Below are 27,399 nucleotides of genomic sequence, written 5' to 3'. Positions count from 1 at the left end.
TGGTGCCCGCGTTTCGGACAAAGGCACCCAGCCTGTCCGCCTGCCACACCCGGGCGCTCATTCGGTGCTCGCTGCGGCTCCTCCGGTCACCCTCACGCGCTTCTGTCAGGCAGTTTTTCCACAGTTCTCCTTCATGCGCACCCTACTGCAGGTAAGAAAACCAAACCAGAGCCTGTGGCCAGCAGCAGGCAGAGCACAGGGCCCGGCTTCCCTGCGGCATGCGTCAGAGCCGGGGCCGTTCCTGGTCCCATAAGAGTGGCTGAGTTGCTCCACGACTGTGCTGCACACTCCCAGAGAGCGCCAGGAGCTGTGCGGCCGCCGCGGTGACTCACCGTTGCAGACTCTCCCGCAGGGCCGCCGCCTCCTCGTCCTTCTGGACCACAGCAGCCTGGCACTCGGAAAGACGGCCGCTGGTGCAGCTCAGCCTCTCTGCCATGTCCGCCTGGGTGGCCTGGCACAGGGCATCGGGAGAAGGCACTCAGCTGGCTCGAGCCTGCCCAGATGCCACGCAGAGGCTGTGGTGCTCTGCCCCAGCTGGCTGGGTCCCTTCTAAGGGAAGGCTCTGTGGCTGCTGCTGGTGGTGGAGTTGAGGTCAAGACTTTTAATTTCAAGAGGCCAAGGACCTCTGCTCTGCACTGTGGGGTGCAACACATCTTTACACCCCGAGGGCAAGTGGCTCTGGTGGCTGCAAGCGTCAAAATGCCCCGGTGGTGCTGAGGGATAGGATGGCGGGGATGAGGCCAGTACTGGCCCTGAGCTGGCCAGAGACTAAAAGTGCCCACGGAGATGGCCAAGGAGGGCGATTTATCCTCTGCCCCTGATTGACAGCTCCAGCCAGGGATGAGGGTCAGAACACAAACTCAGGGAGTCTACAACTGATGCCTGGACCACTGCCTGCTTCTGGTGAGGATGGGAAGCTTCGCAGGGAGCCCTGCTAAACGTGCGCCGATCCCAAACCGGAGCCCGCTCCCTGGCGGGCGCACACCCGCTACGCTACCTTCAGCTTGCCCATGGCCTCTTCTGCAGCCTGCAGCTGCTGGCCTTGCTGCTCGAGCTGGGCCTTGAGGCTCCTGCACTCTTCGGTGGCAGCCTGGAAAGACAAGAAGGGGATGTCAGAGAGGGGCCCTTGCTCCACAGCGCCTTCTGCCTCATCACCCCAGTGGGTAAAACAAGCCACTGCTGTTTCTAAACTGGCTCCTCCACAGGTGTTAGGCTCTCCTGGTAACGAAATACTTTGGAGATTACTAATGAAAGAGACTCAGTTTGGTCCTCAAACCGAGAATTTCATTTCTGCAATGGGAAAAGTGGCCCATGAGCCTCAGGGAGCCCCATGGCGTGGGGTGGTGGTGGTGGGGATTGCGGGAGAGGGGGCGCAGCGCGGCTGCCTAGAACGGAGGTGAGGAGCGGCTGAAGAGTGACAAGCGGTGGGTGCACAGGAACTGCTGGCTGCAGAGCTCTGCTGGGCCCTGTGCCCCGTGAAAACCCGGCCACGACCGCGGACAGTCACGTACTCCTGGGACTTTGGAGGGGGCTCTGACACCTACATGGCCAGACGAGGCCGGGCACAAAAGAGGGAGGGAAAAACCAGCGGATGGGAGCTTGCTTTGAAGTGGACGCTGTCACTGAGCTCCTGCTGGAGGCACCCACATAGGGAAGTGGCTATAGGCTTACAGATCTGCTAAGATCACAGAAGTAGCCACAAAACATCCTGCTCTTCAAACAGCTATGAGTTTTTAAAATGTCAGTGTAGATTGGTCTTATCTGCCACAGTCTTTTACACTGCCAGGCTAAGGCCTCCTCTCCAATGCTACAGGGAAAGCGGCTGCTGGGAGCTCTAGTAGTGAGGCGGGTTTGCTTGCACCCCGTTCCTTCTCTGGTCCCCCGTCTCGTGGCTGCAGGGGTCACCTCTCCTGGACCCCTCAGTGCTGCCCCAATCAGGTAGCCCCAGTGGCGGAAGCTGGGGTTACCTTCAGCCTTCTCTGGTGGTCCATGATCTCAGCACTCAGCTGGAACTTGAGGGTGTCATGCTCCTGGTGCGCGACCTCCTGGAGGCTCTGTGCCTGCTGCTCAGCCTGCGCCAGCTGGGCCTGCAGGCCAGCCAGGGAGCTGGCGGCGTGCTCGGCTGCCGCCAGCTTCTCCTGCAGGCTTGCCGTCTCCTGAAGTAGCTCTGCCACGTGTCGCTCCAGGCGCTCTCTCTCGCGGGAAGCAGCCTCTTGGCATGTGCGGAGCTCCCCCTCCATGCGCTCCTTTTCTGCGGTCAGGGTGCAGACCTGGATGCCCAGCTCGGCGGTGTCCGTGTTGGCCCGGTGCAGCTGCTCCTGCAGCTCGGCATGCTCCAGCCGGGCCTCTTCAGAGCTGCGTGTGGCCCGGGCCAGCTCCTCCTGCAGGGCCTGCAGCTCCTGCCTGTGCTGCTGGGCTGCGTCGGCCCTGCCCTCCTGCTGGAGCCCTTCCCGAGCTTCTGAGCACTGCAGCAGCTCCTGGACATGGGCCCTGTTGAGAGCCTCGTTTTGCTCCTGCAGCTGCTGCACCAACGTCCTGTGCTCCCTCAGCACCTCCTCGGCCACCCTCAGCTGGCTTTGCGCCTTGTCTTGCTCACCCAGGGCTGCCTGGAGCTTAGCCTGCAGGTCCACCAGCTCAGCCCGCAGCCGCTGGGCCTCCCCCTGGTGGACTTCAAGCTGTGCCTGGGCCAGGGCCAGCTGTGCAGTCCCGTCTTGGGGTGGGCCGAGGCCCTGCTGGCTCTTCTCTGCCCTGAGGGCCTCTATCACCTGGGCCTGGTGGTGGCACTCATTGGCGAGGACTTTGAGATCCGCGTCCCGGGACTCTGCCAGCTGCCGGCACTGTGCCGCCTCCTCCCGCAGCTGCCGGCACTCATCCTCCTTGCTCTGCAGAGCGGCTTCCTTCTCAGCCACCTGCGCCTTCATGGCCTTCTTGGCCTTCTGCACGGCCTGCAGGCTTGCCTCCATCTGGTCACCCAGGTGCCGGATGCTGGCCTGCTCGGCCTCCAGGGAGGCCAGAGAGCCCTGGATAGATGCCTCCCGCTGCTGCAGCGCCTGGTAGTCAGCCTGCAGGGCCTGCAGCTTGTCCTCCAGCAACTGGTTGCGCCCAACCATGCTCTGCAGCTCCCTCTGCAGCTCCCGGTTGGCCTGGAGGAGTTCTTCCTCTTGTTCGCCTGCTGGCACCTTGGTACCATCCTCTTGCCCTTCTTCTGGTGTCTTACCGGTATGCTGTAGGGTGGAGGTTGAGGAGGCGGGGGCCTCACCTTGCTCACTGGCCACAGGTGGCTCTGGAGCTGCCTGCCCAGTGAGCCGCTCCAGTGCACCCACTTTCTGGCTGAGGTGGTCCTTGTCCTGGATGAGCTGCCTCTTCTGCTCCTCCAGGTCACCCACATGCTGGCTCACCTGTGCCAGCTGGGTCTCCAGGACCTGCAGCTGCCGGCTCAGGGACCGGGCCTCCTGTGCCAGCATCTCCTTCTCTTCCCGCTGCAGCTGCTCCTCCTGCTTCAGCCTTGCCAGCTCCTCTTCCAGGGAGCTTGAGCGGGCCAGCGACTCCTGCAGCTGCTGCTGGAGCTGAGCTGCCTCCTGCTCCTTCCCGGACAGCTCTTTATGGAGTGGTGCCACCTCCTGCATCTGGCGCTCCGGGCCAGCCCAGGCCTCCTCCTTTAGCTGTGCGCTCCGCTGCCTGCTGAGCTCTGGGATCCCGGTGCTCTCCCTTTCCAGGGATTGGAGCTTCTCCTTCAGTTCTCCGAGGTTTAGGGCCAAGTCAGCCTGGATGGGCTCCTGCTGCCCTTCTGTGTCTGGGGCCGTGTCTGCCCTCTGCTCAGCCCTGGCTGGCCAGTCCAAGAGGCTAGAGAAAAGTTGGTTCTTGCCCAGGGAGTCCCGGGCAGTCTTGAGCTCCTGTGCCAGGGGCTGCAGCACAGCTTCCAGGCGCTGCAGAGCGGAGCCATCCCTCTCCTTGGCTGTATCCCGATCCAGGGCTTGGAGGCACATCTGCAGCTCCTTGACGGCATCCTGCGTGGCCCGGGTGACCTCCCACTGCTTCTGGAGCTCAGCTACCAGGTCCAGGAGGTGACTGTGGTCCTCTGCGGCAGCGTGCCCCTGCTGCTTCTCTGCCTGCAGCTGCTTCCGCTGTGTGCTGAATGCCGCCCGCAGCTCCTGGTTCTCCCGGTCCAGCTGTTGCACGCGCTCCTGCAGCTGCTTCTCCCGAACCTCTAGCTGGTCCAGCTCCAGCCGCATCTCGTCGAAGCCCTCCAGTGCCTCGTTGTTCAGGGGACTGGCTAGGTCGAAGCTGGAGGCCATCTCCTGGGTCTGGGGAGGGGAACACAAGAAACAAGTGCTTTGGGAGGAAGTAGACTTGCTACTTGGAGAAGTTAAGTCTAACAAAAGCAGAAGTAAAAGTACGGGAATTACCTGACCTAAGGTGAGTCTACAAAGCTGTTCAAAGGACTACAGCTTTGCTCAAAGCACCTGCCATGCGGAGATCAGTAGCATATTAAAAAAATATGATAAATGTTTACATTTTTAAAACTCATTATAGTAAGATATTTTGCCATGAATCCCCCTCAGAATCCTTCCATTTGCTTCCAGCACACTTATCCCATCATTCTTGCCTCTTTCTGCAGCAGCTCTGGAGTACCCTTTCTTGGGTGTCTTTAAATTAACACTGTCCTAGCTGCCTCAATGTCTGGAATTGATTCAAAATCTTGACCTCTCATGGTTATTTTGACTTTGGGGAAGAGGCAAGGGCCACACGGTGCCAGATCCGGCGAGAAGGTGGACGAGGACACAGCGTAGTGTTTTTAAGAGCCTGCTTTCTGTTGGACGGCGCTCGTCAGCAGCAGTCACTGTATTTATCAGCCCTCATAAGCCACTCAGGAAAGAGGACGCCAGAGCTGCTTCAGAAAGGGCCAAGGACCACTGGGTAAGTGTGTCTGAGGGAGGGGATTCCGAAGGGGTTCATGGCAATGTGTCTTTTGCAGCAACAAATTTTTAAAGTTTAAACATTTACCGTATATTTTAATCATCCCTTATAGTTAAGCTATAGTTCACCTACTGTTCTACACCTACAACTTCTAGTGTGATTATACTACAAAATGAGGTCAAAGGACGGTCTATTTTCTATTTTTAATGCTCATTTTATGTATTGCTGATCAATTTTTCATAAAATTATAGATATAGCTATGATACATTCATGTTTCTGAAACAAATCAGCAAACTCCATCCATCTACTAACGTTTCTTGATTTTGCTTATCTCATGCTCCTTCATTCACAAGCTAAGATGGCTTCCATTATCCTGACTTCTGGGGGAGAGAGCTGATGTTTCTAGACCTTAAGCAATTTCTCCTTAGCCACACAGTTGGTAGGTGACAGGGTAAGGATTTGGCTTTGTGACTTTTAGCCGTGGTGCTAAACTTCTTTTAAGAAACTTTAAAATCTTTTAAAAGAATTTAATTTTAACATGGCCCAAGTTCTATTTGGCGGTAAAAACACGGACTCCAGGAAACGGCAGATATGACTTGAAGGATCGCGCTGTGCTGGCTGGGACAGGTTTCTGCAGCCGTCACCCTTCAGTGGCGAGGGCCAAGGACAAAGCCCAGGTGACACCAGGGCAAGGAAACCCCAGCCTCCCTGGCCTTACCTGCAAGTAACTGCTCACCAGGCTGCTCATGCTGGAGCTCCGGCTGGGGGCCTTCCACAGGTGTGCAGAGGAGCCAGGTACCAGTGTCCTCCTGAGGGCCACAGACCAGACAGACTTGTATACAGAACAGGAAATGCATGCGCGCGCACACACATGCGTACACACAATTGACACGTGCACACACAGACACGTGGAGGCCCAGGAGGTCACCGCACACCCAGGAGTCAGGAGGGGCTGCTGTGGTATGGGTGTGGCTGAGTGTGACCACCCCAGGCCCCCTATGTTGGGAGCTTGGACCTAGGGTGTGGGTGCTGGGGTAACCTTGATCTACAGGGAAATGGCCCTGGCAGGTGTGGGATGCCCAGCCTGTCAGGGTCCCCAGCCCAGAGAGGAGATCTCTTACTCCCGTACCCTGTGCCCTTACTGCCATTTTCAGGAAGTAAGAAAGTCAGGGGGGCCCTTGGCAGGACTGTGCCACACTGTGTAGGCCTCTCAACAGCCAGGGTTGTGAGCCAAGGAAGCCTGGGTGGACTGGCTGACACAGTCTCTCCAGAGTGGACACATGGGGACAGCACCTCAGACGGTGTGGGAAGACGAAGGACCCATCCTTCCACCCAAGAGCCAAAGAGCACAGCCACGGGTCTGTGACAAGGACTCCACCGTGATGGTTCAACACCAGGGTTCTCCCCACTGCCAAAAAAGAATTAAGGGAACGTATTCTCCAACTTGGGGTTTAAGTTCTCCTTGAGCTTTTGACAGCTGTCCCACAGGTGGTAAAAAGGTGATGCCGTGGTTAGGGGCGCAGTCACCACCTTCTCCTACACACAGACAGTGCAGCTGGGGATCTGCTGTGGTTCACACCGCCACACCGGACAAGGAGGGCTCGGAACCCTCCTTGGCTGCAGAATCCCTGCTGGGCAGTTCACACCTAGGACTGCAGGCTCTGGTGCAGCAGGAACACGGCCACCTAAGCACGTTTACCCAGCCGAACCAGCTCCGTAACCTCAAACAGTTGCACTGTTCGTGTCTACACCAGCAGTTCCCTTGTCAGAATGTGCCCAAAGACAGAGGCCCAGGCACACAGGAGAGGGCAGGGTGCCTCTGGGAGTGCTGTGACCCAGAGGGAGCAGAGGAGCCCAGCTGTCCACCGCCGGGAACCAGATGCACAGTGGCAGCTCACGACACAACACTCTGCCTCCTAAGGGCCAGACAGCGAGGATCCAGCTGCACACACACATATATGAAGAGGCGGGTGGGGCTGTGTTCCGCTGGCCCATGGGCTGTGATCTGCCTGCCCCAGCTACCACCATGGAGCCTGATGCACAAATGCAGACAAAAATCTCAAAGCAACGTCAAGTGGAAAGGCAAGTCGGGACAAGTTAGCTATCTCAGGGTCCAATGTGCAAATTTAAAAAATACACACAGAAGAGAGCCGTATGTAATCATAAACTAGGTACGGATGCGCACGTGGTGAAAACACAACCACCTGGGCACGAGGTGCGTGAGCCACGATGCTGGGGCGCGGTGGCCTCCGGAATGGGGTCGGGGAGGCTGCACTGAGCTGGGGCTGGGTCCACAGTGCTCTTTTTCTCCATAAAAATAAGATAAAACCGCCACAAGGACCAGCTAGAAGAGGCTCCCACTGGCCAAATATGGGCCAATTTAAGTTTCTTTTTTTTTAAAGTTTCAAAATAACAGTGGCAGAGTGTAACCCTCATGAATTGAGTAAGACTCCACACCATACTGATACAGAAGAATAGGTCAGTGTGGAAGAAGGCAGAGGCCACCCTGCACAGAACGCCCTGACACTGAAAGAGGAAAACCACCCTGGTTACCACGATGGTAATGACTGCTTCAGGTAAAACTTACCAACAGACACTAAAGCCAAGAGCAGAAAGGCTTATGAGAAAGAAGACCACAACACCGTCAAAGCATCTTCCCGTAACATCCGTATCACTTACATAAGGACAAACAGTAACCTTAGGACACTGCTGGCGAACCTTTCAGAGCTCTCAGTGATAACAGTCCACTGTGGCACGCGGGTTCGCCACCACTGCCTCTGGAGCGGCCTGGCTAACACCATCCACACCAAAGGATCATGGTTAACGGACGTGAAACCCAGCAGTGCTGCGTGCCTCTGACAGACTGCAGACAGGCACAGCACTCGAGGCACTGCTGCAAAAAAGGCTTAACCCGAATCTGATGACGAGGAAACACTGGACAAATTCAAGGAAAGAACAATTTACAAAACAACGGGCCTGTAGTTTTCAAAACTGCCAATGTTGGGAGAGGCAAAAGTTGAGAAACTGTCCCCAGTGAAAGGGGCTGGCGAGGCAGACGCTGCACTTCCCCGTGTGATTCTGGGCCGGGTCCTGATATACAAAGACACTATTGAGATACTTTGGAAAATCTGAGTAACGTCTGTAGGCTAGACGGCTGCGTTCTATCAGTGTCAATTTCTGGGTTTTACTAACTGTCCTGAAGTTGCAGAAGTCGTCTTTGATTTTCAGGAGACAGTGGTTGCGGGAACAAGAGGATACAGTTTATAATTTAGGCACAGATGGCTTAAGAAATAAGCCAGCAGGTACAGAGAAGGGAGAAGAATGCTGAAAGGGTTCCTAGAAAATACCAACAACAGGATCAGAGCAAAGGGCAGATAAATACTCTGTACTGTTGCTGCGACCTTTTATAATTCCGAAATGACTCAAAATTGAAGTCTACACAAGCGCAAGTGGACACAGCACATGGTGGCTATTAGATCTTGCTCGCTGTTATGTGGTTAGCACGCTCTTCTCTACATACACCAAGTATTTCCTAGTTGAAAATAAGTGAGTGCTGAAATTTGGAGACCCTATCTGACACGTGAAGACTACTGGCTTGGGGTCAGGAGCAGGCCCACCAGCCGTGAGACGAATCAAGTCTACCCATTCTCAGGGTCCAGAAAGAAAAAGGAATAAAAACACAGTGACCTTTCCAGCCAGCCTTACAGGTACAAGCTGTAGCTTTCACTCCCTTTCCCATAGCTTGGAAGGTGATGATGGTGTAAGAACTCAAGTGGAAAAAAGCCCACACGCACTGTTAACCCCACACCCATGCCCATACCCCTCCGATCCCTCCAATCAGATTGGTTTATGGTTGGAACTTTCAGATGTTATCTCAGTCGTGGCTCAGCAAAATCTAAAAAATGAGCAGGCAAAGAGCTGCCGAGCTGGATGCAGCTGATGAAGTGGGCAGAACTGCTTCAAACACCTTCAGAGCTTCAAAGACTTCTTTCCCCAACCCTTGCAGGTACGGAGCAGCTATTCAAGGTACCTGGCGAATGTCGGCCAAGCAGCATCCAAGTCGTAGCCCCTCGAGGCCAGGTCAAACTGCACCTCGGTCAGCTCATAGAGCTGGCCCACAATGTCCGAGCTCAGCTTCAGCTTCAGAAAGGGGCTTCTCGCGTAGTACCAGTCGCTGGAGAAGAAGACACACCGTGTGAACAGACGGGCAGAAAGGTGGGGAAGAGTGGATCTACTCAGTCCTCGGTGCCTCAGTTAATTGAAGACACACAACCTAACCAGTTTTATTTCACTGTAGGAGTAGTAACGCAAATGAGCGGCTCTTCTGCAGGGAAATTGGGGCACGGGCTGGATGTATTATTTATATCACATCTATTTCCCAAGAGGGATGTGGGAAAGTGTAACTCTCATATTTGCCAAGGAAGGGCCACCGTGGGGGACAGTACACTTCCTTTCCGGACAGTACCCTCGCCTCTTATTCCTTTTCCAGAACTCAGCACGAGATGCTGGACACACTGCTCACTTCTGCCCACACACCAGCTGGAAAGCCAAGGGACAAACCCTCTGCCCAGGAGAGTTATCCGCTTCTGAGCCAGCGGTTGGTCGGGCCACTTCACAGGAAGCAGAAGAATGTAAACAGACGACACTGATGAGGTAGTTACTTGGTGCTCTCTGTGCCTGTCACACACACCAACTACATTTTTCGGCCAATAGATCTTAAAAGTAGAAAAAGTAAAACAAAACATCCCCCCACTGTCGTTTTCTTCTACAACTGAAAAATGATTTCTCTGATTAGCTAGAGCAGTCCTCGGGACAGGTGAGGCACAGCCCACGGATGGGCATACGACCCGCAATGCCTGCCTGATGCCCACCTCCCTTCTTGCCCTCTGTTCTGCCCCCTACCAGGTGCAGCGCCAGTGACTCGGGGCTGACACATGGACAGCCTGGACTGCAAACATAGCCCCAAGGCTGGCTGCTCCCCCACCTCCAGCAACCCAGATATCCTGGCGGGCACGGGCCACAGGTGGCAGCTGAGGACAGGCCCACAGGGTTCAAACCCCCGCCACAGGCAACTCCACTGGGAGCCCCTGGCTGCACCTGTCCGTCCATGCCCACCTAGCATTTGGGTTGGATCTGGCTCTGAGCTCTGCTTCACAGTGAGGCCGGGTGGGGCTAGGGACAGGTGTGTGGCCACGCCAGCCCCTCCCCACACCTGGGACAACTCACGGGCGCCCACCCCATGTGCTCCAGGATGGCAGTGGCAGGGTGGAGGGAAGGACAGAAATGGAAGGTGCCTGGGCCATGGCGATGCAAGTGGACACCAGGGCGCACCTGTCACTGTTAGAAGAAGGGTGTGGCCTGCGCCTACCTGGTCACCTTGGTGTTCATGAAGCACTGCTGCAAGGTGTCCGCCAGCCTCTGGTGCACCAGGGAGTAGCGGATAAAGGCTCTTCCTTTCCCCAGTGACGTCCGGAGCTGCGAGGAGCAGAGCACGGGGAAGCGCTGTCCACCACCCTCCCGCACAGGCCCCACGCGTGTCCCACCAAGGACACCAGGCAGCTGACAGTGTCATCCCAGAGAGTGAGGGTTGCAGGGGGAGGGCCTTGCCTGAGATTAGGCTGCAGCCCAGGGTGCATGCTAAGGGGGACACCTCTGTGCAGGTCTCCCACATAGTGCCAGGGTCTGTGGACAGTGTCCTCCCTGCTCTGTACCGTCAGGGTCTCTGAGTCAGACATGAAGCCCTGATTTAATCTGGAAGATTAGAGTCACCCCAGAAGTAAGGTGGAGGGAGGGACAGTCTCTGCTGGGCGAATGCTGGCTTGTTTTAAGGTTCCAGGAACAGGCCTGGGGGTTTGGCAGCGTGTGCAGGAGGAAGAGAGGGTGAGCACAGGGTCGGGGGGGTCCCCCATAAAACCCTCAGCACGGTGCACATCTAGCAACACGCCCTGCAGACTGGTTTCTCTTAGGTGTCGGCTAGCACGTGCCTAGGAGTGACAGGGGGATGTTTCCAGGGTCCCGGTCACCCCAGGCAGATGGCACAGGAGGGCTCAGGGCAGGCTGGTCTTGAAACCGCTCCCTGCTGTGCCTGAGGCTTCCGAGGAGGTTTTGGGGGGGGCACCCATCAGGATGGAGATGGGGTCAGCGGGTCAGAGACTCCTCCAGGAGGCCCCAGACAGGGGTATTGGCCAGTTGGGGTATGTGGCAAGCAGGACAACGGAATAAAGGGGACAGTATGGAGGACACTTGGGAGCAGTGTGCCAAGTCGGGTCCACTCCTGAATGTCGGCCCCAGAACCAAGAGAAGGGGACAGGGTTGATCCCCACCTTCCGCACGCAGGGGCTCTCCCAGAGGTCGGGACGCGGTGTGGGGAGCAGGGGTCTGACTACTGTGGGTCCCAACACCTCCTGTTATGAAGAAGCCAGCTGGGCCCCAGACGGAGACAGGAAACGTGTGGTGTGGCCACCGGCACATCGCCACGCCGCGAACACCCGCAGGCCGTCGCACCAAGTGTGGCTCTGCTCCTTCCTTTGCGCATTCGAGGGCACAGCGCCAGAGTAGGAAGCAGTTTTGAAAAATAAAAACACCCAAGCCAGCTGTGAGCTTGAGCAGGACGCTCCAGAGCGAAGGGCCGCAGTGCGACTCACTGACTCGCCCCCGACCCCTGCGCAACAGCTGCCCCAGAGGACCTTGGTGATAGCTCCGTGTCCCAAGTGAACTGACCAGTAGGGAGGGCTAAGCAGGGGGCTCGGGCAGTGGGGAACAGTGAGCAGCACTCACACCCACACCTACACTTACACGTACGCCTGCACACAGTCACGCACCCACGCACACACTCACACATGCCCCCTCAGTCACACGCATGCACACTCACACATACCATGCACACTCACACTCATCCATGCACACACTTACAAACCCACGCACACTCATCCATGCATGCACATGCACACACACACACACACACACACACACGAATGCCCGTGCCCACGGGCCCTGCAGAACTGAATAAGACCCCACCAAACCGCCCCATCTGTCAGCTCCCAACGAAGGTTCCTGTCCTTATTTGCAGCGTCTCTGACCAATGTCACAGTCTTCAGAACAGGAAAATGTTTTAAATGACCAGCATTTGGGGCCAAGTTTTTTAATCAAGTTCATCAACTGAACTCCTTATACACATAGGGAGCTATTTTTTATTTTATTTTATTTTATTTTTTTTGCACTGGGCATCAAACTCAGGACCTTGCACTTGCCAGGCAGGCGCTGTGCCGCTGAGCTGTGTCACTGACCCAGGGAGCTATTTATTTTAAAATATATTCTTAACCATCCTCTGGGGAAGGGGAGAACAACAGCTCCTTCGTACCGAAAAGAAAATGACCACATGGCCATTTTGTTTTTGTTGTTTTAGAGCCCGAGTCCCCTTTCATTCCTTAACATGGCGGGCATCTAATCCGCTCCAGCATGCTAAGCCAAGCGGTGATACAGCAGCAGTGCGGGACAGGAAATTAGCAGGGTACCGAGCACTCCCTGGGCATCCAACCTGGCGACCAGGCCATGGGCATGAAGGGGAGCTATACCCTGATCCCGGTGGGCACACACAGTCTCCAAAGGGCCCACCTGAACCTCCGGGGACAGCTGGTGAGAGCTCTCCTTGCTTTAGCCCAATGCCACCTCCTGTCCCAAAGGGCCCAGGATGCCTCGGGGTGTGCTACGAAGGCTCTTCCCCCTTGGACTGCCACCATCTTGTTTGAAGATCCCATAGGCCCTGACAGGGAAGTTAAGCCAAGTCCCCAGCAGGGCCCCCGCCTGGTGAGGCCCCCAGCCAGTTCCATGGAGGGAACTGGCTCTGGAAGAGCAGGCCTGTGCGGGTCACCAAAACCATCCGCACACGCGAAGGAGGAGTGCGTCTGCTTCTACAAAGTCCATGTCTATGGCCTCCCACTGTCTGAAGGGCGACTGCTTTATGGAAAGACAAGAGGAAACTGGCCCCAAAGTAGGTTGTTTCGGCAAATGTTTTGTAATGCTGGGGAGCGGGGATTGACAGCAATCTATTTCTGGGCTGGAACTGTCCGGGTCATGTAGCCAAAGGTGTCACACGCCTGGACACAGTGGCTGAGGGTAGCAGAGAGCAGCCGAGGGGGCACCTCTACAGGATCTGACAATTACACGCCACTCTCCTCAGCACCCTGAAAGTCTCAGGAGGCCCATGGCACATGGTCAGTAATGGCTCTCGCGGATGAGCTCTTTAGAGCAGGACCGCACCTTACGTTCTAGGGGTCAGCGGGTGCCCAGGTTTTAATGCCAGCATTGGCCGCTGTCACCCTCTAGGACAAAACACATGCTCCAGCTGGCATGGCTGAGGGAGCTCTGCCCACATGCCCTGCACTGCTGCCCTGGCAGGAGCCTGGGCGCTGCCCTCCAAGCGACCTCATCCTTTACACAGAGACGCTGCCTTTAGCCCTCCTGCCCCAAATCTCAGGAGCCACTTCTCCCCAGGACGTGCTGGACACACAGGCTGCAGACAGAGGGGAGACCCACCAGGGAGGACGGGAGTAGGGGGTCCCAAAGTGTGTGCACCCCATCGCTCTGGAACCGTGTGAGATGGCAAAGCCAGGGTGCTCCGTCCCTGGGCTCAGAGCTGATGTGGCATCAGCACTGAGCATGCTCAGAAACACCCCCGAGTTCCCGCCTTAGTCTTCCCTCAAAGCCAAGCCTCCTGGACACACTGCAGGGAAAGCAGCCTAGCAAACAGAGAAAATGATGGGTTTTTTTCCCCCCTTTTTTTTTTTGCGGACCCCGGGCTTTTTGCCTTGCCTTCCTTCCCCGGCCTTTTCGGTTTTTTTTCTGAGACAGTCTCACTAAGTCCTTAAATTGCCCAGGCTGGGTTGGAACTTGCAATCCTCCTGCCTCAGCCTTCCTTCCTGGTTTAAAAAGTGACATTTTAAAATGGCAGAAACATCACGTGCTGTGCCCTCTAAGGGCGCCGTGACAGAGATGTGGTAAGAGTGGGCACTGGTGGGTGACACGCACCCCTCCGCTTGCAGGCACTCAGGTGGCTGCCCTGATGTGGGCCACGGCATCTGAGGCACAGAGTATGGCAGGACCGGCGTCTTTGCTCTCCCCTGCCCATGAACCTGCAGGGTCCCACTCGCTACCTCTGAGATGGACTTGACGAAGCGGATGCCGTCGTTGGCGCCCTTCACTTTGGCCAGGCAGGCGCAGAAGTAGTCCCAGTAGTCCTTCTTGGTGCCCAGCAGGCTGGCCTTCTCCTTCAGGTCGAACTGGCGGGGAGAGGGCAGAGAAGAGGGCCACGCCCTGCCAGTCACCCCACTATTTAAATGATAAACACGCAGGGCATGATGGGGCACACCTGTAACCCTAGCACTCAGGAGCCTGAGGCAGGAGGATCACAGTGAGTTCAAGGCCAGCCTGTACTACATACACAAGCTCAAGGCCAGCCAGAGCTACACAGTGAGACCCTGTCTCAAAAAAACAAAACAAAACAAAACAAAACAAAACCAAAGATAAATGATAACAAGAGCTTCCTAGTCCCTGGAAGGCCCTTTAGGGTGTTATTTTTATTTATTGACAAATCAGGCTATGTTAATCACAAAATGAAGGCGTTTTAATTCCCCATTTTTAGATGAGGATACTGAGGCTGGGAGAGACTGGCTCAAAGACCTCTAGCTAGTGAGATTTAGAGGCGAACAGCTGCCTCAAAGGCTTTTCTTTAACCCGTGCATGTCTGTGATACGGAGCAGTGACGTCTGTCTGGGGGCACTGGGACCTGCGCACCGCGCATCCTGATCAGTTCAGTTCCACCCTTTCTCCTTCCCTTCCCTTCCCCTTCTCCACTTCGGAGAGTCCAACTTCCGGTTTCGTAGCATCTCTTCCTTCCTTCCCTCCCTCCGCACCTCCCTCCCTCCGCCCTTTCTACTCTGTTTTCAAGTCTGGTTTATTTCACTCAGTATGACGCTCTCAAGTTCCACCCACTTTTCCGTAAATGATACCGCTTCATTCTGGATAATGCTCTCTCGTGCACTTCCCTATGTGTTCACCCGCTGACAAGCCTCACAAGACACCCCTGAAAGGACTTCCATGCATGGATGACAGCGGAAAACCGCTCCAAATGGGAATCATCCCAGCACATGATCAGACATTGAGTGAAGAGCCTTAAGTCAACACGAGGAGTGTAAACCTGTCCTGCGGAGGGAGGTGAGCTAATGGTACTTTACCCCAGTACTCCACGCTGAAGTTGCAGTACTGTTTTACCACCCACACAGCAAACTCAAGCAAATGTCAGCTGAGTCATTTCAAATCCAAAAGCAAGATGGGCTCAGTGGGGGGAGGGGCCCTACACATCTAACGTCACACGAAGCACGAGGTGGTGGCCCAAGAAGACGAGCCCTCCCACACCTGGCCTTTCCTAGGGGCCTCTCCTATGAGCTTTGGAGGGAGGTGACACTATAAAGGAGAAGACAGATCTGTGCTTAACAGCATTTTTTTTTCTGATTATGGAAGCAAGATATAGATGTGCTGTTAGCAAACTGAGACCAAACAAAGTAAACACACAGAAAAGAAACAACTGCGATGCCTGATACCACCGTTCAGACCCACTTCCTTCCTGCCCGCTTTGGCTGAGGTGTTTTCCACATCTGCAGAGCTCTCTAGCTTGGGGCCTCTGCGGCTGAGACGGCTGGGAGCTCCTCTAGGAAGTGCAGTTTCTGCAGGACTTGGGAGGACAGGGCGGGACAGAGGTCGTGGGCCCCGACCCAGGCATGTGGATGCTGCCGGCCGTGGCGTGCTTCAAACAACGGAGCTCCTCTGAGGGTCCACCACCCAGGAAGCTGCCTGGGTATCTACATGCAGGTCTACATGGGGCGAGATGCCCAGCTTCCAGCAAACTCTCACAGGGACATGTAACCACCCCAAGTGAAGACCCTTGCTGTGCACAGGCCCTCTGGATTTGCCTTAGGGATGTTCTCAATTCCCAAACCACCCTGCCCCTCCCCTACAAAGGACATCCTGGAGGAGAAGCTCTTCCTGGGGACAGCTCTGTCCTCCTGCTAACCACGTCCTGAGAGCTGATGAGTCCCCCGAGAGAGACACACGGTGGTGGCTCAGGGCAGCGTGTGCAGGAGGCGCTTACCTGCAGGAGGTACTCGAGTTTGTACGAGAACTTGTGCAGGCTGGTGCTGTCGTCGGTGATGGGCTCTCCCACTTCCTTAAACTCGTTGTTTAGTTCTGTCACCGCATCTTCAAGACAAGTCAGGGATGTGTGATCAGACGGGCAGAGAGCAGGGAGGGAAGCATGAAGGGGGGAGCGCAGAGGGCGTGCAAACATCCAGGGGCAGAGGCCAGGCTGGTGAGCCCGAGTGTCCCCAGCCTTCCTTGTCCACCCACCCCCCCGGCTGGTGATCTTCATGTGGCCAGTGGTTGCTGTGTCTGGATAAGTGTCCCAAAGGCCCTCCTGAGAAAGGTTGGTTCCCCACTTCCGGTGCTATTGGGAGGTGCAGAACCTTCAGGAAGCGCAGCCTAGCTGGAGGCCCTCTGGTCACTGGGGCACGGCTTTGTGGGAGACACCGGACCCCAGCTCCTCCTCTGTCTCTCTCATTGCTTCCCGGTCTGAGGGGAGCAGTTCCCCAACGGGGTTAAGAGAGTGAACGAGGGCCTCGCTGCTGGTGTGTGGACTGGGCTCCGCTCCCGCCTGGCTGTGTGCATGCCGTGCAGCCCTCTATGCCTGTTTCCTCACCTGCAGAAGGGAGTGACAGTGGCACGTGCCTTACACGGCCCAACCTGGGGACACTGAGTCACAAGCTGGGCAACAGACACACAGCAGTGCCTTGGACCCACGAGCAGCCACGTCACCGTAGGCCAAGCACCCTGAACCCAAAAATAAGACACGCAACAAGTTTCGGATTTGGGAGCATTTCAGCACTCAGATTTTCAGATTAGGAATGCTCAACCGGTAAATCTGTGCAAATATTCCAAAATACAAAAACAACAACCCATCTGAACTCTCAAGGGGTTCTGGCCCACATTTCAGGTAGGGTCTGCAGCCTGCCTTGGGTGTGGCCACCCAAGCACGGCAGGAGGAGATAGTTTGCTCATGGAAATGACTTTTATCCTACTGGCCTTGGTGCGAGGCCTCAAACACAGACAATGGCTCCCCACGGGTGGGTCAGGGAAGTGTCCCCATGGACACGGAGGTGCAGGGGAGGTGGTCAGCTCTGGCTCGCGTTGTAGCAAATCAGCCAGAGCTCCAAAGAGGCTCATGGCGGACTTTGGGGAGGGCAGACAATGGGCCACAGTGCTGGCCTGCGGACACCATGGGAGAGGGTGACGTTGGACCTCACAGCCTGCAGGGAGGTGATCTATACCCCCCCCCCCCCGAGTGTACAAAACCCTGTGTGCGGCTCTGTCTGTGTCCCTGCCTCTCCCAATCACCACATGAGCCACACATCTGCCTCGGCTTCTCCCACACAGGGACAGCGGCAACAGGGCATCCGCCAGCTTGGACCAGGCTGGGCAGCAAACCAAGAACGACGGGGATCAGGCTGCCTGTTCCAGGCAGGGGACGCCCCGCTCCAAAGAAGCCACCTAAGCCCTGCAGGGAGTGTGAGCCTCCCACACTGAAATCAGAGATGGGGTGACGCTGTTTACAAACTGGCTGTCCTGTCCTGTGAAAGGCACACAGGGAAGCACTCTCGCCCCCACGCGCACGACACCGGAGCCCCAGGTACTTCAATATCGTGCATCCCGAGGGCTCCAGTTCCTCCCCGTGAGCAGGCAAACCTTGCAGGTCGCGGATGATTCTCTGCAGCTGGCCCTCGGCGCTGCTGGAGGCCATGGTGGGTCCCTGCTGTGCTGCGTGGTCGGGAGAGGCCGGGCTGGGGTGCTCTGTGGCCAGCCGGCCGGTCAGCAGCTGTCATACACCATGTGGCACCTGCCCAGGGAAGAAGAAGCTGTGGAGGGAGCAGTCAGGGATGCGGTCTAAGAGCGTTAGGGGACTCCTCTGCGGGCACAAGCCTGGCGCCCTCCCTGGACAGGAAGCTGGACCCCTGGCTGGCTCCTGCGCCCGCCCCACTGTTTCTGGCACACTTATATTCACACCTGGTAAGCTGCTTTGTGGCTTTCCAAGGAGCCAGACTGACCGAGCAGCAGCCCGGCCTGTTCTTCCTGCGCCCCTCCCTCCCCAGACACAGGATGGGCTTGCTGGCTGTCCTCGGAGAAGCCTCCAGGGGCTCCCTCACCCCTATACCACGGCCAGACTCAGACAGCTAGGTGTGGATGGCATCCCTCCCTGGGCGGCCAACAGTCCTTGCCCCAGGCACCCCTCTTCCTGGAAGGGCTGGGACCTGCGCCAGGGCACATACCCTCGGGGCTTCTGCACAGGACAGCCTGGTGGCCTGCCACCTTGTCATGAGGGGTTGCAGCCTCCTGCTGCCCACGGTCCGGCTCAGCCTGGTGTGCACCCCACCACCCTGCTGGCTGTCCCAGAGCCTGTGCACCAATCCAGGGACGCATTTCTATTTTAGGCTTGGCTACAAGCCTCTCTTCTGCTGGGCAGTCCCCTACTCCGGCAGCTGTCAAAGTGAGCTAAGGTCACGGTGGTGGTCGATGACCAGTAAAGGTGAGACTGGGCTCCTGGGACAAAGGGCTGGACATGTGCACCCCACACGTTCTTTTAGAGCCCGATCCCTCACATGTTTATTAGTTAATTTCACCCCCAAGGAAATAGCACCTGGTTGCACTTAGAATTGGGACGGGTGACACTGGAGCCACCATGACCGGGAGACAGCAGCCCTGGGTGTTGCTGCCAGAACTCTCCTCACCTTAAAATCAAACCCAGAAATCTCAGCCTTTCACCCCGAGAGGTACGGTCCTCTCTTGGGCTCGCCTGCCGCTCTCTACGGTGTATCGATAAGCCCATTGCTTGTCTGGGTCTGTTGGCGATCAGTAAACTCTTTACCACCTGCGGCCCCAGCTTCCCACAGGCCACGCCTCACGCTGGATGTCCAGGGAGAAGTTTAAGTTTGCAGGCACAAGCAGACAGACTAGCGACGGCTGCAGGAGCAGCTCGCACTGAATGAGGCCCGCTGTGCGCAGGCCGCCTGCGTTTACACGTGGATCGCTTTCGTTCTCACCGTCACCCGTTTACATGGGAAAACCTGATGCTCAGGGAGTTGTATAACCAGCCCGAGGCTCCGAGCCGGAGGGGAAGCCAGCCAACAACTTCCTCTGCTTGGAGCCACCCCAAAGCCCAGCACCTGGTAAATAACGTGCCGGCCCGAGGGCGTCCAACACAGGCCCCTGCTCTCCTGCTGGCAGCCCCCCCACCCCCACTCTGACAGCCAGGGCAAGGGGACCAGAAGGGAAAAGGTCCCAGCCACAAGCAACCCTGGATATTCACACGGGCATCCTGGTGTGAGCATGGGAGGGGCAGGCTGTCACAGGATGCGCCTAGACCTATTTTTAGCCATCAAGCCACCAAACACAGCTGTGACTCCATGTGAACAAAGCCCAGCGCCCAGCAAGGGCTTCTGTGGCCTCAGGGGAGGAGGCTGTCAGGGACAGACCGGTTCCACAGTCCCAGGTCATGACACAGAGCCCAGACAACGGTGTCCAGGGACCCTGAACGGAGGGCTGGAGTGGGTTAGGAGAAACCCGCCCACCTGTCCCCAGTGTCACCTGCTGAGCACAGCAAGCAGACAGACCGCAGCCAGGGCTCTGGAGAGCAAGGCCTGGCCTTAGTCAGAACCTCCTGCCTCGGCGAGCTCAGGGAGTCACCGCCAACGCCAGCAGTCCCGCCCCCCTTGTCAGCCCTGCTTTGTGCAGGCTGGGGATACCGAGGCACACCAGGCCCCATCCCGCCTGGTGGTGCTCAGCTGTCCACCAAGGGGACAGATGGAAAAATACCCTGGTTGCCAGACAGAGAGGAAGTGGACCCTCAGTAGAAGTTCCCAGGTGCCCAGCCGTCAGGCGGCGTGGATGACAGACACACGGGCTTGGGTGGCCTCCAGCGCTGACTTTGAGAAGCCTAGGAAGGCCTGGTATCCTGACCCTTGTTACACTGCATTCAGCAGAGGGAGATGCTGCGCGGAGGCCGGGAGAAGGGACGGTGGACCACAAAGGGCCCAGGAGAACTCAGGGTGCTGCCTGTGTCCCCACCATGGAGGGGGTTCTATGACGACACACTGTACAGACGCTTGTCAAAACTCCGAACCGAACTGTGACTCAGAATAACAAAGCAGCAATGTGGTGGATTTTTAAAAACTGACGGGAACTGGGGTGGGACAACCGAGTCCTGCTTGGGGAAGGGGCAGGGTGTGGGGTATCCTGTGACAGCTGTGGGCCGGGCCCGCTTGAAGAAAGGGAAAAGGGGACCGGGCTAGGTTCCCCACCGCAGGGTTGGGGCGGAGTAACTCAGAGGATGTGGAGGACAAGGGTGAGGACGGCGCTCACACCTGGAGCTGCCGACAGGGCCCAGTCCCTGGGCGCGCCACACACTCACGGGTGGAGCGGGCAGGAGCCCCCACCTCACTTCAGACTTACAGCCAGTGGGGTTTCCTGCACAAGCCAGAACAGCCCCGTGGCTCGCAAGCCTCAACACAGGTGGAAAAGTTTTTGTTGGTTTGTTTGTTTTGCGACGTTGGGGGCTGAAGGCAGGGTCTTTGTGCTGAGCTGTATCCTCCATCTCTTTTTGAGACAGTCTTGCTAAATTGCCTAGGGCGGCCCAACTTGGGATCCTCCTACCTCAGCCCCCCAGAGTGCTGGAATTACCACCACGCCCAGTCACCCCTGGCTGGACATGTGGCCCTCTGAGACCTGCTGCAGCGGAGACGGTGACGGTGACGCTGACGGTGCTGCTGCCCTCGGGTCAGTCTGACCTGGCTTCGCTGCGTGCCTGTCTGGGGTCGGGTTCCCGGGTCACGGTGTGATTACACAAGACAGTTTTCCAGAGAGCTGGGGTTACCACCGTGGCGATGAGCGGTGAGAGCATGGGTGCCAGGCCTGTGTGTCGCCGTGGGCTTCCTTACCACGGCTCTTCCAGGAAGCAAAACCCATTTCCCTGGGCCCTCAGGGTTCTGCCCTCTTCTCCTCTGCCTGCTCCAGGCTTGTCACCCACTGAGGAAGACACGGGGTGGGGTCGCGGTCCCAGGTCGCTTGGCAGCCCCCCTGGCCGGAGCTCAGAGAGCTCTGACGTCAACTGGCCCTGTGCTGATGTCTCCCACTGGTCCGAGCCCTGCTAACTTGGGGACATGGCGCTGCTGGGCACAGGGCTGCGGCCGCCTCGGCAGGGGGAGGACGTGCCTTCACCTGCAGGGACACAGGGTCCTGCTGCGGGGGCGAGAAACCTTTCTCACTGTCTCTGAGCAGCTCCTTCAGACATAGAAACCCTCAGAAAACTTTCGGGAATACTGGATTTCCTTACTGGCAACTCAAAATGACTTTTAAACTAATCCAAAATCCCTGAAAATAACCAGTCTCCTGAAAAAGAAGAAAAGGGACAAAACATATTTTTAAAAGGTTCTTATTTATGACACAGGGCCATTGTCTGAGTCCCTAGTCATGGCCTAGGTATTTCAGAGTGAAGGTCCCTCCCTGACCTCCCTAAACCCGTCCAGCTGTCCTGCACGCCTTCAATGATAGGCGCAGCACGTTAGTCCCAGATTAAGACACAAAGACACTCACTGACTCACGTATGCTTATTTATACTACGATGCAAATGACTAACATGCACAAAGTCACCCATCGACTTGCTGGGCAGGAGCAGTTTGTGTCTGAGCAGTCACACGAGGAAAGAAGGAGCGGAGGGCAGTAGGGGGTGCGGAGATGTGAAAGCCAACCTTGCTGTGGCTTCAAACTTCTGATCCAAACACAGGAGTGAAGAAGTGACCCAGAAGACATGGCACAGCTGGGCAAAGGCAAACAAGGCAAAGCTGGTGGATCCCACCCTGACCGCAAAGGAACGTTCACAACAAGGGCAGTTCCAGAGCAACATGCCTCTGGATGCGTCCACTGCCTGGGCCTGGCCAGCATACCCCCGGCGCACACCGAGTTACCGCCCACAGGAAGGGCGCACCTGCCTGGTACCTGTGGCTCTTGAAGGTCCAGACATCCTGCTGTCCCCTGCCCGGAAACTGCGGGTGGGCAGCAGTGACCTAGGCAGGAAGCCAGGAACGTGGCTAGGACATGGGTTTGCCAAGGCTGGTTCAGAGGGCGGCCCCTCTGCACAGCGAACAAAGGCTCGTTAGGTGACCCAGCCTCTGGGACCTGTGATTAAAGAGCTCACCAGCTGTGTGCTGCGTGTCCTTGTTAAACACCTTTCTCACTTGCAATTCTTCTCTTAAAGGGAATGAGGCCTGGGGACTTTCCCATAGCTTCTTTTGTTTGTTTGTTTGTTTGTTTGTTTCCGGTACTGGGAATGGAACTTTAGACCTCCTGCTTGCCAGGCAGGCGCTGTGCCACTGAGCTAAATCCCCAGCCCTGCCACAGCTTCTTGAATTTTCTCTTGACACTCTCCCTCCCGCCCCAATTATAGTAGACTCTTTGGTCACTTCCCTAAAACACACACACAAAGCCTCCACGACTCCAGCCCACAGACCCAGGAAAGCAGGGTTGTGAGGACTTGAGCCCTGGAGGACCTGCAGGGACCTTAGAGAGGCTGGCTGGCTTCAAGGAAGGTGAACAGTAGTCCCAGGGAGAGGCCCCATGTCCTTCCCCGGGACTGTGGGTCAAGGGCCTGCTACTGCACTCATAGATAATTGAGTGCTCAGTGGTGGGGTCTGTGCTCTCTTGCCCCAGAGAGCACAGACTCCACCCAGGCAGGGAGAAATGACAGTTCTCTAAAATCAAAGGCTCCAGGACCTTCCTTACCAGTGTCAAAAGGGTTGGTGTTGCTCACTATGAATTAATACCTGCAACTGGCCTTGAGGAAGCCACAGGTGACTTCCGCGCTAACAAACTGCTAGCAAGGCAAGATGTAGTATGGGCACCACTGTGAAGAGGCACGTCTGATCCAGGCATGAACAAGACCCATGGGTACAGGCTTAGTCTTTAGGGAACTTGTGCTCAGTGGGAGAAATAGACTAGTTTTTAGTCACTGTCCCCTCACTGGGACAGAGTATCTGCACCCACAACTTAAAGGAACAGAAGTTTATTTGGCTCACGGTTCCAGTTGGTTCAGTTCATGGTTAGCTGGCTCCAAGAGAGAAACAGAACGGCTGCTCACCCCATGCAGCCAGGAAGCAGAGAGGAGATGGTGACAAGAATACATCCTTCCAGGTCATGCCCCAGTGACCCATCTCTTCTGATTAGCCCCAGCTCCTAACAGCAAAATTGGCACTGTTGGAGAGCCAACAAATGGACGACGAGTATAGTGCTCCATGACAGTCACCTTCCAACAGCCCCACCTCTGATCACAGACTTTTAGCTCTAAACCATCAGAGACAACATAAACCCCAGTACGACTACAAACAAGAATAGTCCCTTGAGGCTGGTTAAGTGCTTTGATGAAAACAAATGAATGTGTGAGACATGAAACCACACTCCCCCCATGATGCCATGTCTCTGCAGCAGGCCTCCCTTGAGGTCTCCTTCCTGGCTTTGAGGCTATCACCACCACAGGATGGCTCGTTTCATCACTGTTCTCCCCTCTGTGCTCATTATTTTTCCATGACTTGGCCCAGTTCCTGCACACAGAGAGCCCCCAATAAGCAACTTGCTGAATGAATGAATGAATCAGACAAAACATAGATCCTTGCCCCACAAACTGCACTATACCTTGAGGCACAGAAACGTATCAGGAACGTGAATGATGGTACTCTGTCAATGGTGGAATGCAGGTAGATTTATTGTTAAAAACTATTTCTCTCATTTTAAAATTTTCTTGGTTTGGCATCAGTTACTTTCATGTGGACTAAAACAATGCATTTTAAGAATGCAATTGCAATTGTAGAGACTGTATTGTCATTATTGTGAGGATCTTTGGAACTACTCTTCCACAAGTGCACAGAACGGCCTATTTCAGGGATAAGTGAGGCGTGGCTGTCTGCTCCTCTCTGTCTGAACACCCCCTCGCTGTTCAGAGAGCTCCGGTGACTGCTGTCAGTCCCCATCTTACGGTCTGCCCCTCCTTCCCTCCCTCTGGCTGCGTCTGGCCTGGGCTGCCCGGAAGTGGCCAGGGCCATGCTCCGGGGTTTCAATGCTCCGTGCCCTCTGTCTGGTGCCCCCAGCCCTCCTCTGCCAGCTCCCCTAGGCTTTCTGGTTTTAGTCAGGACAGGAGGACATGTGCACCACTGTTCTGTCCCAAGGAAGCCTCACCCAGAAGCCTTCACCCCCATCCAGGACAATGTAACCACTGTCCCCACTACCCCAGCCCCTGTTAGGGGCCGAACTGTGTCCCGCCTCTTCCTGTTCTCATGTGCGGCTCTAACCCCCACCTCAAAGTGTGACTGCATCTGAAGACAGGGCCATTACAGAGGTACAGGAGGCTAATGAGGCCACGTGGGCGGGCTGCAATCCAATCCAACTGGTGTCCTTACAGGAAGAGGAACTTGGGATACAAAAGAAACACCCAGGCTTTACGAGCACAGACAAAAAGCCATGTGAGGACCCAGCAAAAAGGTGGCCACTGGAGGACAACCTGCCAGAATCTTGATCTTGGGCTTTCGGCCTCTACACAGGGAGAGAAGAAGCCACTGGTACGGGACATCTTGCTATGGTGGCCCTTCCTTCTCTATTCCAGAAGTGTGGCTCTGCCACCAACCAGGCAAGCGGGCTAAGGTGCGGGAAGGTGACCACAGCAGGATATAGTCCAGCCCGGGGGGCAGAGCACCCGGCTGTGTGGCAGAGGGGAGGCACAAGAGGCCAGGCTGGTCTGGAAGCTGCCGAGGCGGCAGCGGGTGAGGCACTGGTCTACCCAGCATCTGTGGGAGCTGGGCTCTGTCAGCCTGAGCCTATTCAGATCCTGGGAGTCAAACTTGTTACGTGAACTTCCATTGTCTATCATGCAACAAATAGCATGGTGAAGACCAAGCCACGGTTGGGTGAGGCTCGAGACGTATTTCGCAAACCAGCTACGCATTTCCAGGCCTCCTACCTGTCCTGGCCAAGCTGTCTGACTCTTCCCACTTGTTGACACAGGGAGGCGACCTTTACCTTCCTTCACACGGAGGTGACCTTTACCTTCCTTCACACGCACAGACTGGGCATTGTTTTGCTGGAGGCGGTGAGAAGGAGAAACAGACATTCCCCACAGCCGTGGCTTGTGAGTGTCCCCCCTGCTCCTGACCAAGACTACGGCCGCCTAGGAAACAGCACCTGGGCCTGGAGGTCCCCTCAGCTCCTCTGCAACTGGTGCCCTGACTGGCCTGCCCAGCACCAGGCTCAGCTCTTCTGGGGACCGGCGGCTTAACCCCGCACACGTGCTGAGGGCTTGCTGGAATGCTGTTTTTGGTCCAGACTTTTCTTCCGCTCACTAGGTTTCCTGCTTCAGGCCACGGGTACCATACTCGGGTTCCCCAGGGGTTGACCAGACAAGCCCTTGGGCCCTGAAGCCAACCTCAAAGCCACAGTTCTACAACCAAACCGCAGATTCTCCTTGACTTTCCTCGGAGCCACACAGATGTACGCATCCTGGCCTCTGCAAGGGGGCAGAGGACTTTGGTGCCTCCCGAATGCCACAGAGCCCCACGTGAACAGGAAGGACCACTGGGGTCACCAGCACACGAAGCCGGCTGGCTCCAATGTGGGAGGAGAGGCAGGAGAACTCCTCTGCCCAGCCACACATAGCCTCTGCCACTCTCCTCCCACGGCCAGCACGGTACAGAGACCCCGGCCGTTTTCAGTTACGCATCAAAAAGAAAAAAAAAAAGAGCAAAAACCAGGCAATGCTCCTGCGGGCATCCAATTTCTTATCCTCCTCACTTACTTCACTGCTCTAGTTGAGGCTCAAATACTGTTTGTTTCGAGCGCCCCAAGAACACAGCAGCTGTCACCATGACCATATCCAGGCTCCTGAGGCTGCAGCCCCAGGGAAGGGCCCCTGCCTGCTTCCCGCGCTGACAGCACGGTTCCCACCAGTTCCCATCATAAGGCCACCGCTAGACCATGCACTTCCTCTGCCTCATGTTTAATGACACGCTGGTCATGAGGGACAGATGTCTGGTCTTTAGCATCTCCGGAAAACAGGCTGCCCATAAGCTAGACTTCTCCCATAAAGGGAAGCTAGGGCTGGGAGAGGGTACGCTTCTTGAATACCTTCTCTGTTTCAGAGGCAGAAGCTCACAGCCGCCATGACCACATGAGTCAAAGCCAACACACGCTTTGATCCTGCTGTTATAGATGGCGCCTCTCTTCCCAAACGCCTGTGGGGACCAGCCTGTCTGGAAGGACCGGGCTAAAAACTTGAACCAGGCAGGGGCCCCAAACCCAGCCCCACGTGGCAAAGGAGCAGCTACGGGTTCACGGGCTAAGCCATTATCAATCTCTAAAGCAAATGTAGAAATAAAGTAAAATACTAATAGTAGATGAAGGGACACTATACCGTTCTTTTAGAATCTAGACGTTTACCTATTTTCTTAAAAGACTGAAAACTTGGGGCTGGGGATTTAGCTCAGTGGCACAGCGCCTGCCTGGCAAGCGCAAGGTCCTGAGTTCGATTCCTGGTACTGGAAAAAAACCAAAAAGAAAAAAAAAAAAAGACTGAAAACTAAACTTGAAGTGCTAGGCCTACATGAACACTTTTCAGGGAAGCACATAAACAGTTTCTTAAAGCAAGAGCCTTATCAGATCCTGCTAATCAGAAGACAAGCAGCACTGTGGCATTAGCTCTGACTTCCGGGGGAGAGTAGCAGGGAGAGGGGGGCACACAGCATTCAGTGCTAAATGCACAGTGCCTCAGACAAAGGATTAAGCAGGGCTCCTTCAGGAGGGAGACACTGAAAGCAGAAATGTACAGCCCGCGCCCCAACAACAGCCCGGGCGCGGCAGCATTAGGCAGATGGCAGGGAATTAGGCTTCCGCAGGAGACCACAGGGCACACGGGGGTGGGAGGGCAGGTGCTGATTATGCCCCGATCCTCTGCCCAGAAAAAGCCCCTGACCCATTTCAACGCCGGAAAAGGAAACTGCTGTGGTAAGACAAGCACAGGGACTGAGAGGCCAACTCAGACGGTGTCAACAAGTGCTCTGCTTCGTCCCGGAGGGGACGGCCAATCGGACGGTGAGACAGTGATGGGGGCATCACAGGACACGTGTGTTAACGGGAAGCCACGTGGGTAGAGTGTCAACCGCATGTGCTTTTCTTATGTAAAGGTGAAATTCACTGTTCCCTTAGCACCCCGCCTGGGTGACAACAGAGTGGGCTCCGCCGGCGCCGGCGGGCACAGCACAGCCGGTTCACAGGCCGAGCGACGGGGCCACCGCGAGCCCCCGTCCTGGCACAGAGGGCGGAGGCTGAGCGAGCGCGGGGCCGGGAGGC

The 27,399-nt window shown here is 56.2% G+C and overlaps 1 protein-coding gene across 5 annotated transcripts in view; it reads right to left on the bottom strand.

Annotated features, from left to right (window-relative positions):
• Fyco1 (FYVE and coiled-coil domain containing 1) overlaps positions 1-27,399 on the bottom strand; it is a 57,226-nt gene that overhangs the window by 29,251 nt on the left and 576 nt on the right. The window contains exons 1-10 of one of the 5 annotated variants that reach the window (XM_005383461.2): positions 18,291-18,420; positions 17,710-17,879; positions 16,064-16,170; positions 14,070-14,195; positions 10,286-10,392; positions 8,948-9,091; positions 5,636-5,726; positions 1,968-4,304; positions 998-1,090; positions 333-451 (exon numbers count right to left, since the gene is read on the bottom strand). In XM_005383461.2, coding sequence (XP_005383518.1) covers positions 333-451; positions 998-1,090; positions 1,968-4,304; positions 5,636-5,726; positions 8,948-9,091; positions 10,286-10,392; positions 14,070-14,195; positions 16,064-16,170; positions 17,710-17,764 — 3,179 coding nt within the window. In that variant the 5' untranslated portion in view covers positions 17,765-17,879; positions 18,291-18,420. Of the gene's footprint in view, positions 1-332; positions 452-997; positions 1,091-1,967; positions 4,305-5,635; positions 5,727-8,947; positions 9,092-10,285; positions 10,393-14,069; positions 14,196-16,063; positions 16,171-17,709; positions 17,880-18,290; positions 18,421-27,399 lie in introns of those variants that run through there. The other 4 variants (XM_005383459.2, XM_005383460.2, XM_005383458.2 and 1 more) reach the window with 4 other exon arrangements.

The sequence above is a fragment of the Chinchilla lanigera genome, unplaced genomic scaffold (genome assembly GCF_000276665.1).
Source record: "Chinchilla lanigera isolate Chin_1 unplaced genomic scaffold, ChiLan1.0 scaffold00019, whole genome shotgun sequence".
Lineage (NCBI taxonomy): Eukaryota > Metazoa > Chordata > Mammalia > Rodentia > Chinchillidae > Chinchilla > Chinchilla lanigera.
The sequence above is the reverse complement of the archived record's forward strand: the minus strand, read 5'-3'. Positions and strand labels throughout refer to the sequence as shown.